The sequence below is a fragment of the Saccopteryx leptura genome, chromosome 1 (genome assembly GCF_036850995.1).
Source record: "Saccopteryx leptura isolate mSacLep1 chromosome 1, mSacLep1_pri_phased_curated, whole genome shotgun sequence".
Lineage (NCBI taxonomy): Eukaryota > Metazoa > Chordata > Mammalia > Chiroptera > Emballonuridae > Saccopteryx > Saccopteryx leptura.
Window position 1 is genome coordinate 341,475,886 of NC_089503.1, and position 12,552 is coordinate 341,488,437.

Consider the following 12,552-nt stretch of genomic DNA (forward strand, 5'->3'; position numbering starts at 1 on the left):
TTCACAAGAGTAGTTTGCCAACCCTTGGTGCAGAAGAACATATGCTATACTGCCATCCTTTCCAAAATATTAGTCACTTATTTGATTTAAACTACACAAAATCTTTAATGTTTTTCTACATAACTCTATATTAAAAGCATCTTCACATTACAAAATTTCAAAATCTGATTTTCAAGTGATATATTCCATTTAGCACTTCTAAACCATCTAGTGATCTCCTGGACCTCCAGCCGGACTTCTCCTCAGGAGGGGCTGCAGCCGCCGCGACACCAGCACCAGCACCAGCTTCCGGAGGAGCCACTTCTTGGGGAGGTGAGTGAAACCAGACAGCCATGCCACCTGTCTATTTCATTGTTTTTATTTAGACTGTAATTGTGATGCTTACCTTCTGAGGATCCAAAGTAGTGATAGAAACTTGGAGAGAAAATGCTGAGATTGGCATCTGTTGATGGAATTCTGTACTGAGAGAAAGAGACAAAGATAGAAAAAGTACCTATAGCCCTGGCCGGTTGGCTCAGCGGTAGAGCGTCGGCCTAGCGTGCGGAGGACCCGGGTTCGATTCCCGGCCAGGGCACACAGGAGAAGCGCCCATTTGCTTCTCCACCCCTCCGCCGCGCTTTCCTCTCTGTCTCTCTCTTCCCCTCCCGCAGCCAAGGCTCCATTGGAGCAAAGATGGCCCGGGCGCTGGGGATGGCTCTGTGGCCTCTGCCCCAGGCGCTAGAGTGGCTCTGGTCGCAACATGGCGACGCCCAGGATGGGCAGAGCATCGCCCCCTGGTGGGCAGAGCGTCACCCCATGGTGGGCGTGCCGGGTGGATCCCGGTCGGGCGCATGGGGGAGTCTGTCTGACTGTCTCTCCCTGTTTCCAGCTTCAGAAAAAATGAAAAAAAAAAAAAAAAAAAAAAAAAAAAAGAAAAAGAAAAAGTACCTATAATACAGTTGAAATGTTCAAGTAGTCATATACTTTTTATTTTAAAAGTTGAAGCAAAGAGTACTTTTCTTTGCTGTTCTAAAGTTCTGATTATATTTAGTATTGTTCTCTAGAAATTCAGATTTTCCTGCAAATTTATGAGATTATGCAAAGGCAGCATTTCTAATTTGTTTTTCTTGGGTATAGCCTCCTTCAAGAATTCCTTGACTATAATTCACATTGTATTTGGCTTAATGCAATTGCAACCTGGGATAGATGTTTGTTTGTGCCAGAAAAGATCCACTCTAAACTGATTGAGAGAAATTCCCATTTTCTTCAGGTATCCTGAAAAAAATAATTAAGTTCTTACAAGTATTTGATTTTAAAGCATATTTGATACTAATATAAAAATTAAGTTAATTACTGCATAATTCTCAAAGTTGCACAGAGTTGGTTTTAAATGCCGTGCCCTATTGCATCAAACTATCAATATAAAATTTTTTAAAGTTTAAAAATCACTTATAGAATTAGAGAAACAAGATGTTAGAATAGGAGGTGCAAAGCAAAAAATTTGGCAACCATCCATGGACCAAAGTGCTTTTGTGGGAGCATTGAGATCCAAGTAGGAGGTTGTAAATCCCCAGTAGAGCTCAAATCAAGGAGGGTTATTTTGAGATGACAGGTCTATGCCCAAGTGAGAGGCTGGATCCCAACCTTGGTGTCCTGGCTATAGACCTGGAGACACCATTGCCATCCCCCTATGGATTTGCTTAAAGTCCTGTTTGACCTTGATCCTGCTACCAGCAAGAGACTGGGAGGAGCTTCATGTGCCCATGCCTTGGGTAACAGCTCTGCTGATCTTGGTCTCAGCTGTGTACCTTAAAATGGCCTGTGACTCAACTCGAGCCCATCTCATTCCTGGTCCAGGAGCATTCTTGCTCAGGGACCCAGTGGTGGCACATTAGTCTGTGCCCCCAGATGCAGACCTAGTGACCTTTGTTCAACGTCAAATCCTGAAGGAGCCCAGGGGCTCAGCCCCATCCTTTCCTAGCCTCAGTCAGGAAGCAGACTTGCACACCTAGGGACCTGGTGAGAGACACACCCATTCATGCCTCCAGAGGCAGGCCTACCACTGTGGTCCTGACTCTATAACTTAAAGCTGCCCTCTGAATCAGTTCCAGCCCTACTCTGCTGTAATCTAGAGCTAATCCTACCTGCCCAGCAACTGAGCAGCAGCCACACCCATCCACACACCTGGTAATAAACCCACTATCTGTGGGCCCAACTGCAGACCTTGATGTGGACCCTTGTCCCAGTTCTAGCTCTAATGAGAGCCTAGGCAGGATCTACCTCCACCCAAGGATATGGTAACAGACCCACTAACCATTGGACCCACAGTAGATCTAGCAGTAGCCAGATGACCTGGCTTCAATCCCATTCCACTGCTATCCTGGAGGCAACGTCATCAGCCCAGAGACCTGACAGGAGAAGGTTGTTACTTGTCAAAACAAGTTATTAAAGCCTAGAAGAGGTGTTTGCTCCTTCAAATGCCCTGATACCAACCAAGGGCTACATGGATCAAAAGAATCAGACAAAAAACACAACACCACCAAAGGAAATTAATAAAGATCTAGTAACCAACACCAAATAAATGGAGATTTACAAATTGCCTGACAAATAACTCAAAATAAACATCTTTTTTTTAATATTTATTCTTTTTTTCCTTTTTTTTCTGAAGTTAGAAACAGGGAGGCAAACAGACTCCCGCATGCGCCTGACCGGGGTCCACCCGGCAGGCCCACCAGGGGGCGATGCTCTGCCCATCTTGGGGCATCGCTCTGTTGCGACCAGAGCCACTCTAGCACCTGAGGCAGAGGCCACAGAGCCATCCTCAGTGCCTGGGCAAACTTTGCTCCAATGGAGCCTTGGCTGCAGGAGGGGAAGAGAAAGACAGAGAGGAAGGAGAGGGAGAGAGGTGGAGAAGCAGATGGGCACTTCTCCTGTGTGCCCTGGCCGGGAATTGAACCCGGGACTCCTGCACGCCAGGCTGACACTCTACCACTGAGCCAACTGGCCAGGGAAAAATAAGCATCTTAAAGAAGCTCAATATATACAAGAGAACACAGATAAATAACTAAACTAAATCAAGAAAACACTACATTAATAAAATTAGATGTTTAATAAAGAAATAAAAAAGAATCAAACAGAAACCCTGGAGCTACCTGAACTGAATACAATGCATGAACTCAAAAATTCAAGAGAGCTTCAATAAAAAGCTTGATCAGACAGAAGGAAGAATTAAGAAACTCCCCTGGCCAATTGGCTTAACAGTAGAGTGTTGGACCAGCATATGGAAGTCCTGGGTTTGATTCCTGGTCACGGCACACAGAAGAGGTGACCATCTGCTTTTCCACTGCTCCCCCTTCTCTCTCTCACTCTCCCTTTTCCCCTCCTGCCACCACGGCTTGAATGGTTCAAGAAAGTTGGCCCTGGGTGCCGAGGATGGCTCCATGGCCTTGCGTTAGGGACTAAAATAGCTTGGTTGCCAAGCAATGGAGCAGTGGCCCCAGATGGGCAGAGCATTGGGCCCAGACAAGGGTTGCCGGTTAGATCCTTGTCAGGGTACATGCAGGAGTCTGTCTCTCTGTCTCCCTGCCTCTCACTTAATAAAAAAATGAAGAAAAAAAAAGAAAGAAAGAAAACTGAAAGACAGATCATTAGAATATAGCCAATAGAGAAGAAAGCATAGAGACCAATAGAATACCATCAAATGAACACATATATGCATTATGGGAGTCCAGAAAGAGAGAGAAAGGGACATAAGCTTATTTAATGAAATAATGGCTAAAATCTTCTTAAGTCATAGGAAGGATATGGACATTTAGATTCATGAAGTTCAAAAGTCCCCATGTGAGCCTGACCAGGCGGTGGCGCAGTGGATAAAGCTTCGGACTGGGATGCGGAAGACCCAGGTTCGAGACCCCAAGATCGCCAGCTTTAGCCCGGCTCATCTGGTTTGAGCAAAAAGCTCACCGGCTTGAGCCCAAGGTAGCTGGCTCGAGCAAGGGGTTACTCGGTCTGCTGAAGGCCCGCGGTCAAGGCACATATGAGAAAGCAATCAATGAACAACTAAGGTGTTGCAACGTGCAATGAAAAACTAATGATTGATGCTTCTCATCTCTCCATTCCTGTCTGTCTGTCCATGTCTATCCCTCTCTCTGACTCTCTCTCTGTCTCTTTAAAAAAAAAAAAAAAGTCCCCATGTGAGATCAACCCAAAGAAGATTACCCCAATATACAGTATTAAACAAATTTTCAAAAGTCAATTATGAAGAGAAAAATTTGAGAACAGTAAGAAAAAAAGCAACTTGTTATATACAAGGAACCCCTGATAAGACTATGAGCACATTTATAAGCAGAAACCTTGCAGGCCAGGAGGGAGTATGATGATACATTCAAAATGCTAAAAGAAGGTAACTGCTAACCTAGAGGACTCTTCCCAGCAAAGCTGTCCTTTCAGAAGTGAGAGGCAGAGAAAGACATTCCCCAACAAACAAAAGCTGAGGAAGTTCATCACCACTAGACCTGCCTTACAAGAAATGCTAAAGGGAATTCTTCAGATTAACACAAAAGGATGCTAGGTAACATGAAAATATATAAATGTATAAAACCACTGGTAATCAAATTCAGAATATTCTAATATTGTAGTGCTGGTAGGCATTTCATTTTTAACTCTGTCTTAAAAATTAAAAGACAAAATAATTAAAAATAACTAAAACTACAATAATTTGTTAATAGGTACACAAGATAAGCAAATGTAGAGTGAACATCAAATATAAAATATAAAATATGAGGCTGAGAATTAAAAGTATAAAGTATTTGTATGTGATTGAAGTTAAATTATTATCAGCTTAAAATAGACTATATTAACTCTTATAGTTATAAGAAGATTATTATATAATGATAAAAAGGTCAATTAAACAAGAGGATATACAAGTTGTAAATATTGTATTGCATCAAACATTGGAGTACCTAAATATACAAACAAAAACTAACAGAATTGAGCAGGTAAATAGCCATATAATAACAGGGGACTAACAAGGATACCAAGAATGCACAACAGGAAAAAGATAGTCTCTTCAGTAAGTGGTATTTGAAAAACTGGATAACCACATGCAAAACAATGAAATTGAAACCTTATCTTACACCATATACAACTCAAGGCCCTGGCCAGGTAGATCAATTGGTTAGAGCCCTGGTTGGCAAACTGCAGCTCGCGAGCCACATGCGGCACTTTGGCCCCTTGAATGTGGCTCTTCAACAAAATACCACGTGCGGGCGCTACCTCGATAAGGAGTGTACTTACCTATATAGTTTAAGTTTAAAACATTTGGCTCTCAAAAGAAATTTCAATCGTTGTACTGTTGGTATTTGGCTCTGTTGACTAATCAGTTTGCCGACCACTGGCTCGTTAGAGTATCATCCCAATATGCCAAGGTTGCGGCTTCAGTCCTTCATCAAGGCACATACGAGAATCAACCAGTAAATGTGTAAATAAGTGGAACAACAAATTGATGTTTCTCTTTCTCCTTTTCTTTCTCTTTAAAAATCAATCAATAAATTTAAATTTTTTTCTTTTAACTTGACTTAACCTTATTAAATTTCAATTGGCAAAGGAAAATTTTGCTGAGGAAATTTTATAAAAGCCTTCTCTGGATTTTCAAGTTTTCATTTTGAAGTTTATCTTTTTAAAATATTTGATTTCAATTTACTAATAATTTATTTTCATTACCATAGTGATTTTACAATGTATTATGTTTTTCCTATTTAAGAATCCATCAAATCTATATTTTAAATCTATATACTTCCTTCATTCATAATATTTATATAAATGACATTTATAGACCTTATATAATATAAAACTTAGTGTGAATTATATATTTGTCAAGATAGACAATAAGTTTTTTTCCATTATATATGAAGGTATTAACTCTTAACTGTTTAAATCAGTATGTATTTTACACTGTAATTTTTAGTGCTTCCCAGTTCGTGACTTAGTTAGGACTTTAAAGAATAAACAGTAAAACTGCAAACTGTCTCTTTTCACTTTATTCTCTAAAGTGAAATGGATGAGAAATTTTGTATTTCTTTTTTGTTTGTTTTTCATTTTTTACTTTTGGCACCAATTTCTTTTTTTAAGTGTCAACATAAGAAATGTCCAAACTTGTAGAGTATTTTTATGAGATTATTTTAGTTTATTTGTGCTACCTGATGACATGCCGAGCATGACAGATTTGTCGTTATTTTTATACATTTGGAATTAAGGAGGAAACATAAGAAAGATTACATGAAGGTGGGGAAATCTTGATGATTACCTTACAAAATAGTTGACAAGATTATGCGCTCCCTTGAGAGTAGCTATGCCTCTGAAAAGGGGGATAACTCTGGCATTTCAAGCATGTATTAAACTAGAAGCACAAGAGCAATGTACAAGGCTTGATGAAGAAAAGATAAAGAAGTTATGGGTTTGGAGCAGGACTACCCACCAGGACCCACCGGTTAGGAGTTTATGATCAGATCACCTATGTGAGTATTTGGTCACTGATTTATTGAGCCCATTTACATTCACAAAGAAAAACCAAGGTGAAAGCTTTTTAAATTTCAGTGTACCATTTTTATTCATATTCATCTTCAAGTACTTTCGCTAAGACACGTAATATTGTGAAGAATAAGTGAAGAGCCTGACCAGGCAGTGGCGCAGTGGATAGAGTGTCGGACTGGGATGCAGAGGACCCAGGTTCGAGACCCCGAGGTCACCAGCTTGAGCGTGGGCTCATTTGGTTTGAGTAAAAGCTCACCAGCTTGGACCCAAGGTCGCTGGCTCGAGCAAGGGGCTACTCGGTCTGCTGAAGGCCCACAGTCAAGGCACATATGAGAAAGCAATCAATGAACAACTAAGGTGTTGAAACACGCAATGAAAAACTAATGATTGATGCTTCTCATCTCTCCGTTCCTGTCTGTCTGTCCCTGTCTATCCCTCTCTCTGACTCTCTCTCTCTCTGTCTCTGAAAAAAAAAAAAAAAAAGAATAAGCGAAGATAATAACCACTTTTATTATAACACATTTCAGTCTTCACTTGTTAGAAATAAGTATTGATATAGAAACACTGAGATATCCATAGGTATAGAAGGAAACGGAAGTGTGGCTTCAGCCAGGGCTGCCTGACATGGATGGGCAGTTTGACACTCAAAGGCAGGGGAGGGGCCGATAGCCAGACTGCTTTCTGCTAAGTAAACTGTGAGCCTTTCTCATCCTTGAGAAAGTGGTGCCTTTCTTTTCCTGATCTGCTGGCCCAGAGGGAGCACTTTTTTTATAATTAGTACAGACACATTCTAAGCAAACAGAAGCCTTGACTTAGGGCCTGATGCAGTGGTGGGATTCAGCCAGTTCGCATCGGTTTGACAGAACCAATACCTAATTTTTTGTGGAGTTCGGCGAACCAGCTGTTAAAATGTCACTTGTAATCAGGGTTCTCTCTAAGGTAGGCCCCTGGGCAGGCACTCAATGTGGAAATCACATATTTACATTCCTTACTCTTTTTTAATGTTCATCTGCGCAACAGCATTTTCTAAGCGCCCATAGTAATGTTCATTCCATCCATAGGTGAAAAAAATTTGATGGAACTATGCTTGTAATATTTATTTATTCATTTTATAAAACTCATTATACCTTTGTTGTAATACTACATTTTAATTCCTTTGCATTTGTTACTTCAATAAACAAACATATAACATAAAGAGAAAAAGTGCCAAACAACCAGGGGATGACAACTTGTCTTGGTTTTTTGTCAGATATTATTAAATATTTTTTCATTAATATTTTAAAACTTTTTTATAATCTAGTTTTGTATACTTCTTTTACTGTTCTTGTTTAAATATTAAATGCATGAAATAATAAACTACCTTTCAGTATATCATTTTTTTATACCTAAAACAGTCATTAGGGCAGAGAACTGGTTGTTAAACTATTTGAATCCCACCACTGCCCTGATGGTCATTTTTTGATAATTAAACAGCACTAGTCTTCTGTCTTAAAATATTAAATAGTGTCACTATTGCATATCAGTAGAAAAGTCAGTTGAGAAAAATACTAATAAATTTTCTAAGCAAAATAGTAAAAATTATAAGGCTTAAGAAATTGAAGTAAACTAATGCAATATGAGATTGAGAAGTAATAATTACTTTCAGTTTGCATTTATTCTACAGATACCCAGTAATGGGTGAAGATGATGCTAAATTGTAACAAATATCAATACATTTTGGCTCATTTGACTAAGAAAAAATAAAATCACTTTCTCAATTTTGTTTGGTAACTGGTTCTAAGATTGGACTGGTTCTATTATTGAAGCATATTTTAATTTTGTACAACTAGATAGTAAAATGCAAACTTTAAAACTTTTTTGACCTATTTGGATATTCTTATCTGACCATAACATAGTAAGAAGATTTCATTTTCCAACAACCACACTTCTTCAGGTGTTTATAAATGTCTCTTGGAGGTTGTAGGTACTGATAAGCATTGCCATTTTAGGGCACATGTTGAAAGTGATATTATTATTTTCCTGTTGGTGTAAAGCAACCATATTTTAGCAAATTTTTATTTTAGTAATTTTAACTTAAGCATGACCAGTGTTGGTGCAGTGGGTAGAGCATCGACCTGGAAAGATGAGGTCCCAGGTTCAAAACCCCAAGGTCACCGGCTTGAATGCAGGCTCATTGTCTTGAGTGCCTGCTAACCAGCTTGAGTGCAGGATTATTGGCATGATCCCAAGGTCGCTGTCTTGAGCCTGAAGGTCTCTGGCTTGAAGCCCAAGGTTGCTGGCTTGAGCAAGGGGTTGTTGGCTTGGCTTGAGCCTCCTTGTCAAGGCACATATGAGAAGCAATCAACGAACAACTAAAGTGCCGCAACTCTGAGTTGATGTTTCTTATCTCTCTCCTCCCTCTCTCTCTCCCTTCCAGTCTCTCTTTTTCTCTCAAAAAAAAAAAAATCAATAAAAAATTAACGTAAGTAATACATATAAGATATGGCATCCTGTGGGTTAATAATGAATATATTTCACTGAAAAGAATGCAGAGCATTTTTTAAATTCCTAACTTTGGCTCCATAATAGGGAGAGCATTCCTTTCGCATAATAAATTCATCTCTTAGCACAAACAAATGAGTATATATGTGTTATATTTCTGTGTATCTTAGATGTGGGAAAACAGATAATTTCTTAATAGAAATGCTTGAAGTGAGATTTCTAACTTGTTAATTAAATCTGGGGGCTATATCTTTAGTCTCTTCATACACATGCATATATACAAATGTACACACCAAGAAAGATTAATAGAAGCTTTGAAATGCACAGTTCAATAATGAAAATTACAATTTGACTTAAATGTTAACCATTGTTATTATTAGCTAATCATTATCAAGCATTTATATATTCCAGATATGGTTTATACATGTCATATGTGTAAGCACTTAAATATATTGACACATTTAAATTTTATACCTAAAAGTTTAGCTACATCTCACTGCAGAATAAAGATTTCCTTATTAATTTAGTTGTAGTTCTGTTTCTTCAGTTACAGTGAATATTTTCTAGCAATTTCTGTGATGCAAAAAAATCTGTTTATATACGACTTGCAAATGGATCAAACTCTGCTTCTGTAATTTTTTTGAATAGTTTAATCCTTTAAAAAAAGTGGTAGTTTTGAAAATATTTAATAGCTGTTTAAATATTTTAAAAATATTTAATCCTAAGGTACTTTTTATAGTAGCTAAGATTTTACATAAAAGAAGGACTGAGAAACATAAATTCGATTTTATCTAGAAAATTAAGATTTTAGAGACTAAAATCTGTGGTTTCAAGAACGGAGAATTCTTCCAACATCAATTATTCACCAATATGCTTCATTTTCTTAGAAAATTTTACTTTTCATTTTTCATTTCATCATTGCTGGAAGTCTCATCATCATCCTCCAGCTGGACATAATACTAGTCAAAAGCAAGGAACTGATATGTTAGTTGTGTGTGTGTGTGTGTATTTTAAAAAATCATTTTATTTCTCTCATCTTCTAGCACAGTGGTCCCTAAACCCTGGGCCGTGGACCGGTACTGGTCCGTGGGCCATTTGGTACCGGTCCACAGAAAAAGAATAAATAACTTACATTATTTCCGTTTTATTTATATTTAAGTCTGAACAATGTTTTATTTTTTAAAAATGACCAGATTCCTTCTGTTACATCCGTCTAAGACTCACTCTTGATGCTTGTCTCATAAGTTCAACAATTATATTTAAAAATACCATAGTTTTTACGCCAGTTGCATAATTTTATTTTGTGCATTTATCCACCCCCCCTAAAGGCTGGTCAATGAAAATATTTTCTGACATTAAACTGGTCCATGGCCAAAAAAGGTTGGGGGCCACTGTTCTAGCATACACAAATAAGTTTTCTCCTTACTTACCAAATGTGTGAAATAAGTTGCTCATTTGCTATCATAGAGAGGTCTGGAAACTCTTAAATCACATGGCTCTTAGCTCTTCTGCTAAATCTCACTGCAGCTTCAAATAGTCGTTTTGATAAGGGAAGTGTGAGGAGAGACTCCCACCAGTGCCAGGGAAAGAGAGAAGACACATCTGTCTGAGCTCTGATGACCCACTTTGGTTATCCTAAAACGTTTTTAGGTAGTGTGGCTATAGAGTAACACCTGTACTGGGCCAGGTACTATTGAGTTAAAAAAATATTGGAAGTACCTTCTGTTCCCTAGGATTTTGGACCTGGCCACCTAACAGCAGAATATAACCTAACCCCAAGTCAACACAGGTCCTTTTGGCATACTATTTATTCAATATACCTTCTAAAATTTATAAAAGGTTTAATGTCAAATACTCAATGTGTTATTTTTTTTTATTTAAGAGAAAGCAGGAGAGATAGACTCTCGCGTGTGTCCCAACCAGGATCCACCCAGCAACCCCCGTCTAGGGTCGATGCTCTGCCCAGCTAGGGCCATGCTGGCAACTGAGCTATTTTTAGTGCCTGAGGCAGAGGCTTCACAGAGCTATCCTCAGCACCAAGGCCAATGCTCAAATCAATTGAGCCATGGCTGCAGGAGGAGAAGAGAGAAAGAGAAAGGGCAGGGGAGGAGAAGCAGATAGTCACTTCTCCTGTGTGCCCTGAGCAAGAATTGAACCTGGAACTTCCACATGCTGGGTCGATGCTCTACCATTGAGCCAATCGGCCAGGGCTCCGCATGCTATTATTTTCCAGTGTTGTTATGAAATGTGTAAGATCTGGTTAGGAAGAATCTTAATTGCCTTACTGTACAGTGCTTGACATAATATTCATTGGGTTTGCAAACTGCATAGTTAAATGAATGTGATTATTTTAATGTCAAATTTATGTTTCTTAGTTTTTTAAATGTCCTCTAGAACATTGTTTTTCAACCTCTGGTCCACAGACCGATGCTGGTCCACCAGAAATTTCAGGCCAGACTGCAAAAGAGTTAACCACCATGATGGTGTATGGAGATTATAGACCCTATTGGTTACAGAATACCCTTGGATACCCAAATCTGCAGATGTTCAAGACACTTATAGAAAATGACGAGTATTTGCATATACTATACATCCTCTTTAAATCATCTCTTGATCACTTAAAATACCTAATACAATGTAAGTGATATGTAAATAGTTATGCTATATTGTTTAGGGAATAATGACAAGAAAAAAGGTCTATACATGTTTAGTACAGATGTAACCTTTGTAGGCTTAACATGTTAGCAACAACATAGCATTTTTTTCAAATGTTTTTAAGCCACAGTTGGTTGAATCCATGTTGGATGTAGAATCCACTGATACAGAGCGCTGACTGTGCATTTATGTATTTTTATTACAAATGGTCCCGAAAGCTAGATTTCTTCAGTTAGTGCTTCACTCTGCTTGGACATTGGTGTGGTTGACTATTTCAGCTTTATCTCTTATTTCTTCATATGCTGACACATGATGGACGTCGATAGACCTTTTGGGAGAGGGTGAGTAAAGCTTTATTTTAAACTTCTGTTTTAAGAGACTTCCATACCTTAATAACTGTCCTCATTTGCATCCTTTGGAGCCTGGTATATGTTTTGTCTTTTCCTTTCCTTTTCTTCTCTCCTGTTGGTTCTCCCTTTCTGGTGCGACGCAGAGTCTCTGGCTGCGCTTTCCTCCGCTCCCCCGGAAGCAGAGGTTTCAGATCCATTTGCGCCAGAACCTAGCCCTCCTACTACAACTGCTGAACTTGCACCTGCTTCAGCTTCTGCCTCCACTACCACAACTGTCCCTGCCGTCACTGCGGAAGTGGATCTCTTCGGAGGTCAGTCAGTCACACCACTGTGCTTTCCTTTTCCTTCCAGGGGTGCTGAAGTTACCGTAGAGGGGCGGTATTTAAAAGCCTGCACATTATCTAACAGCATGTCTGAGTGTTCAACTACCATCTCAATGTTTATTCATGTGTATTTATCTTAGATAAATTTGTCTACTTTATCTTCACTTAGTTTTAGTGGTTTTAGAGGAGAGGCTGATTTCCCATTTCTTGGAAGCTAGTACTTTAGTGGCCAC

The 12,552-nt window shown here is 39.0% G+C and overlaps 1 protein-coding gene across 2 annotated transcripts in view; it reads left to right on the plus strand.

The window, feature by feature from the left end:
- Positions 1–12,552, plus strand: part of SNAP91 (synaptosome associated protein 91) — a 169,979-nt gene that overhangs the window by 91,317 nt on the left and 66,110 nt on the right. For both annotated transcript variants that reach the window (XM_066358936.1, XM_066358938.1), the window contains exons 13-15: positions 194–312; positions 11,973–11,987; positions 12,140–12,307. In XM_066358936.1, the coding sequence (XP_066215033.1) occupies positions 194–312; positions 11,973–11,987; positions 12,140–12,307 (302 nt within the window). The remainder of the gene's footprint in view (positions 1–193; positions 313–11,972; positions 11,988–12,139; positions 12,308–12,552) is intronic.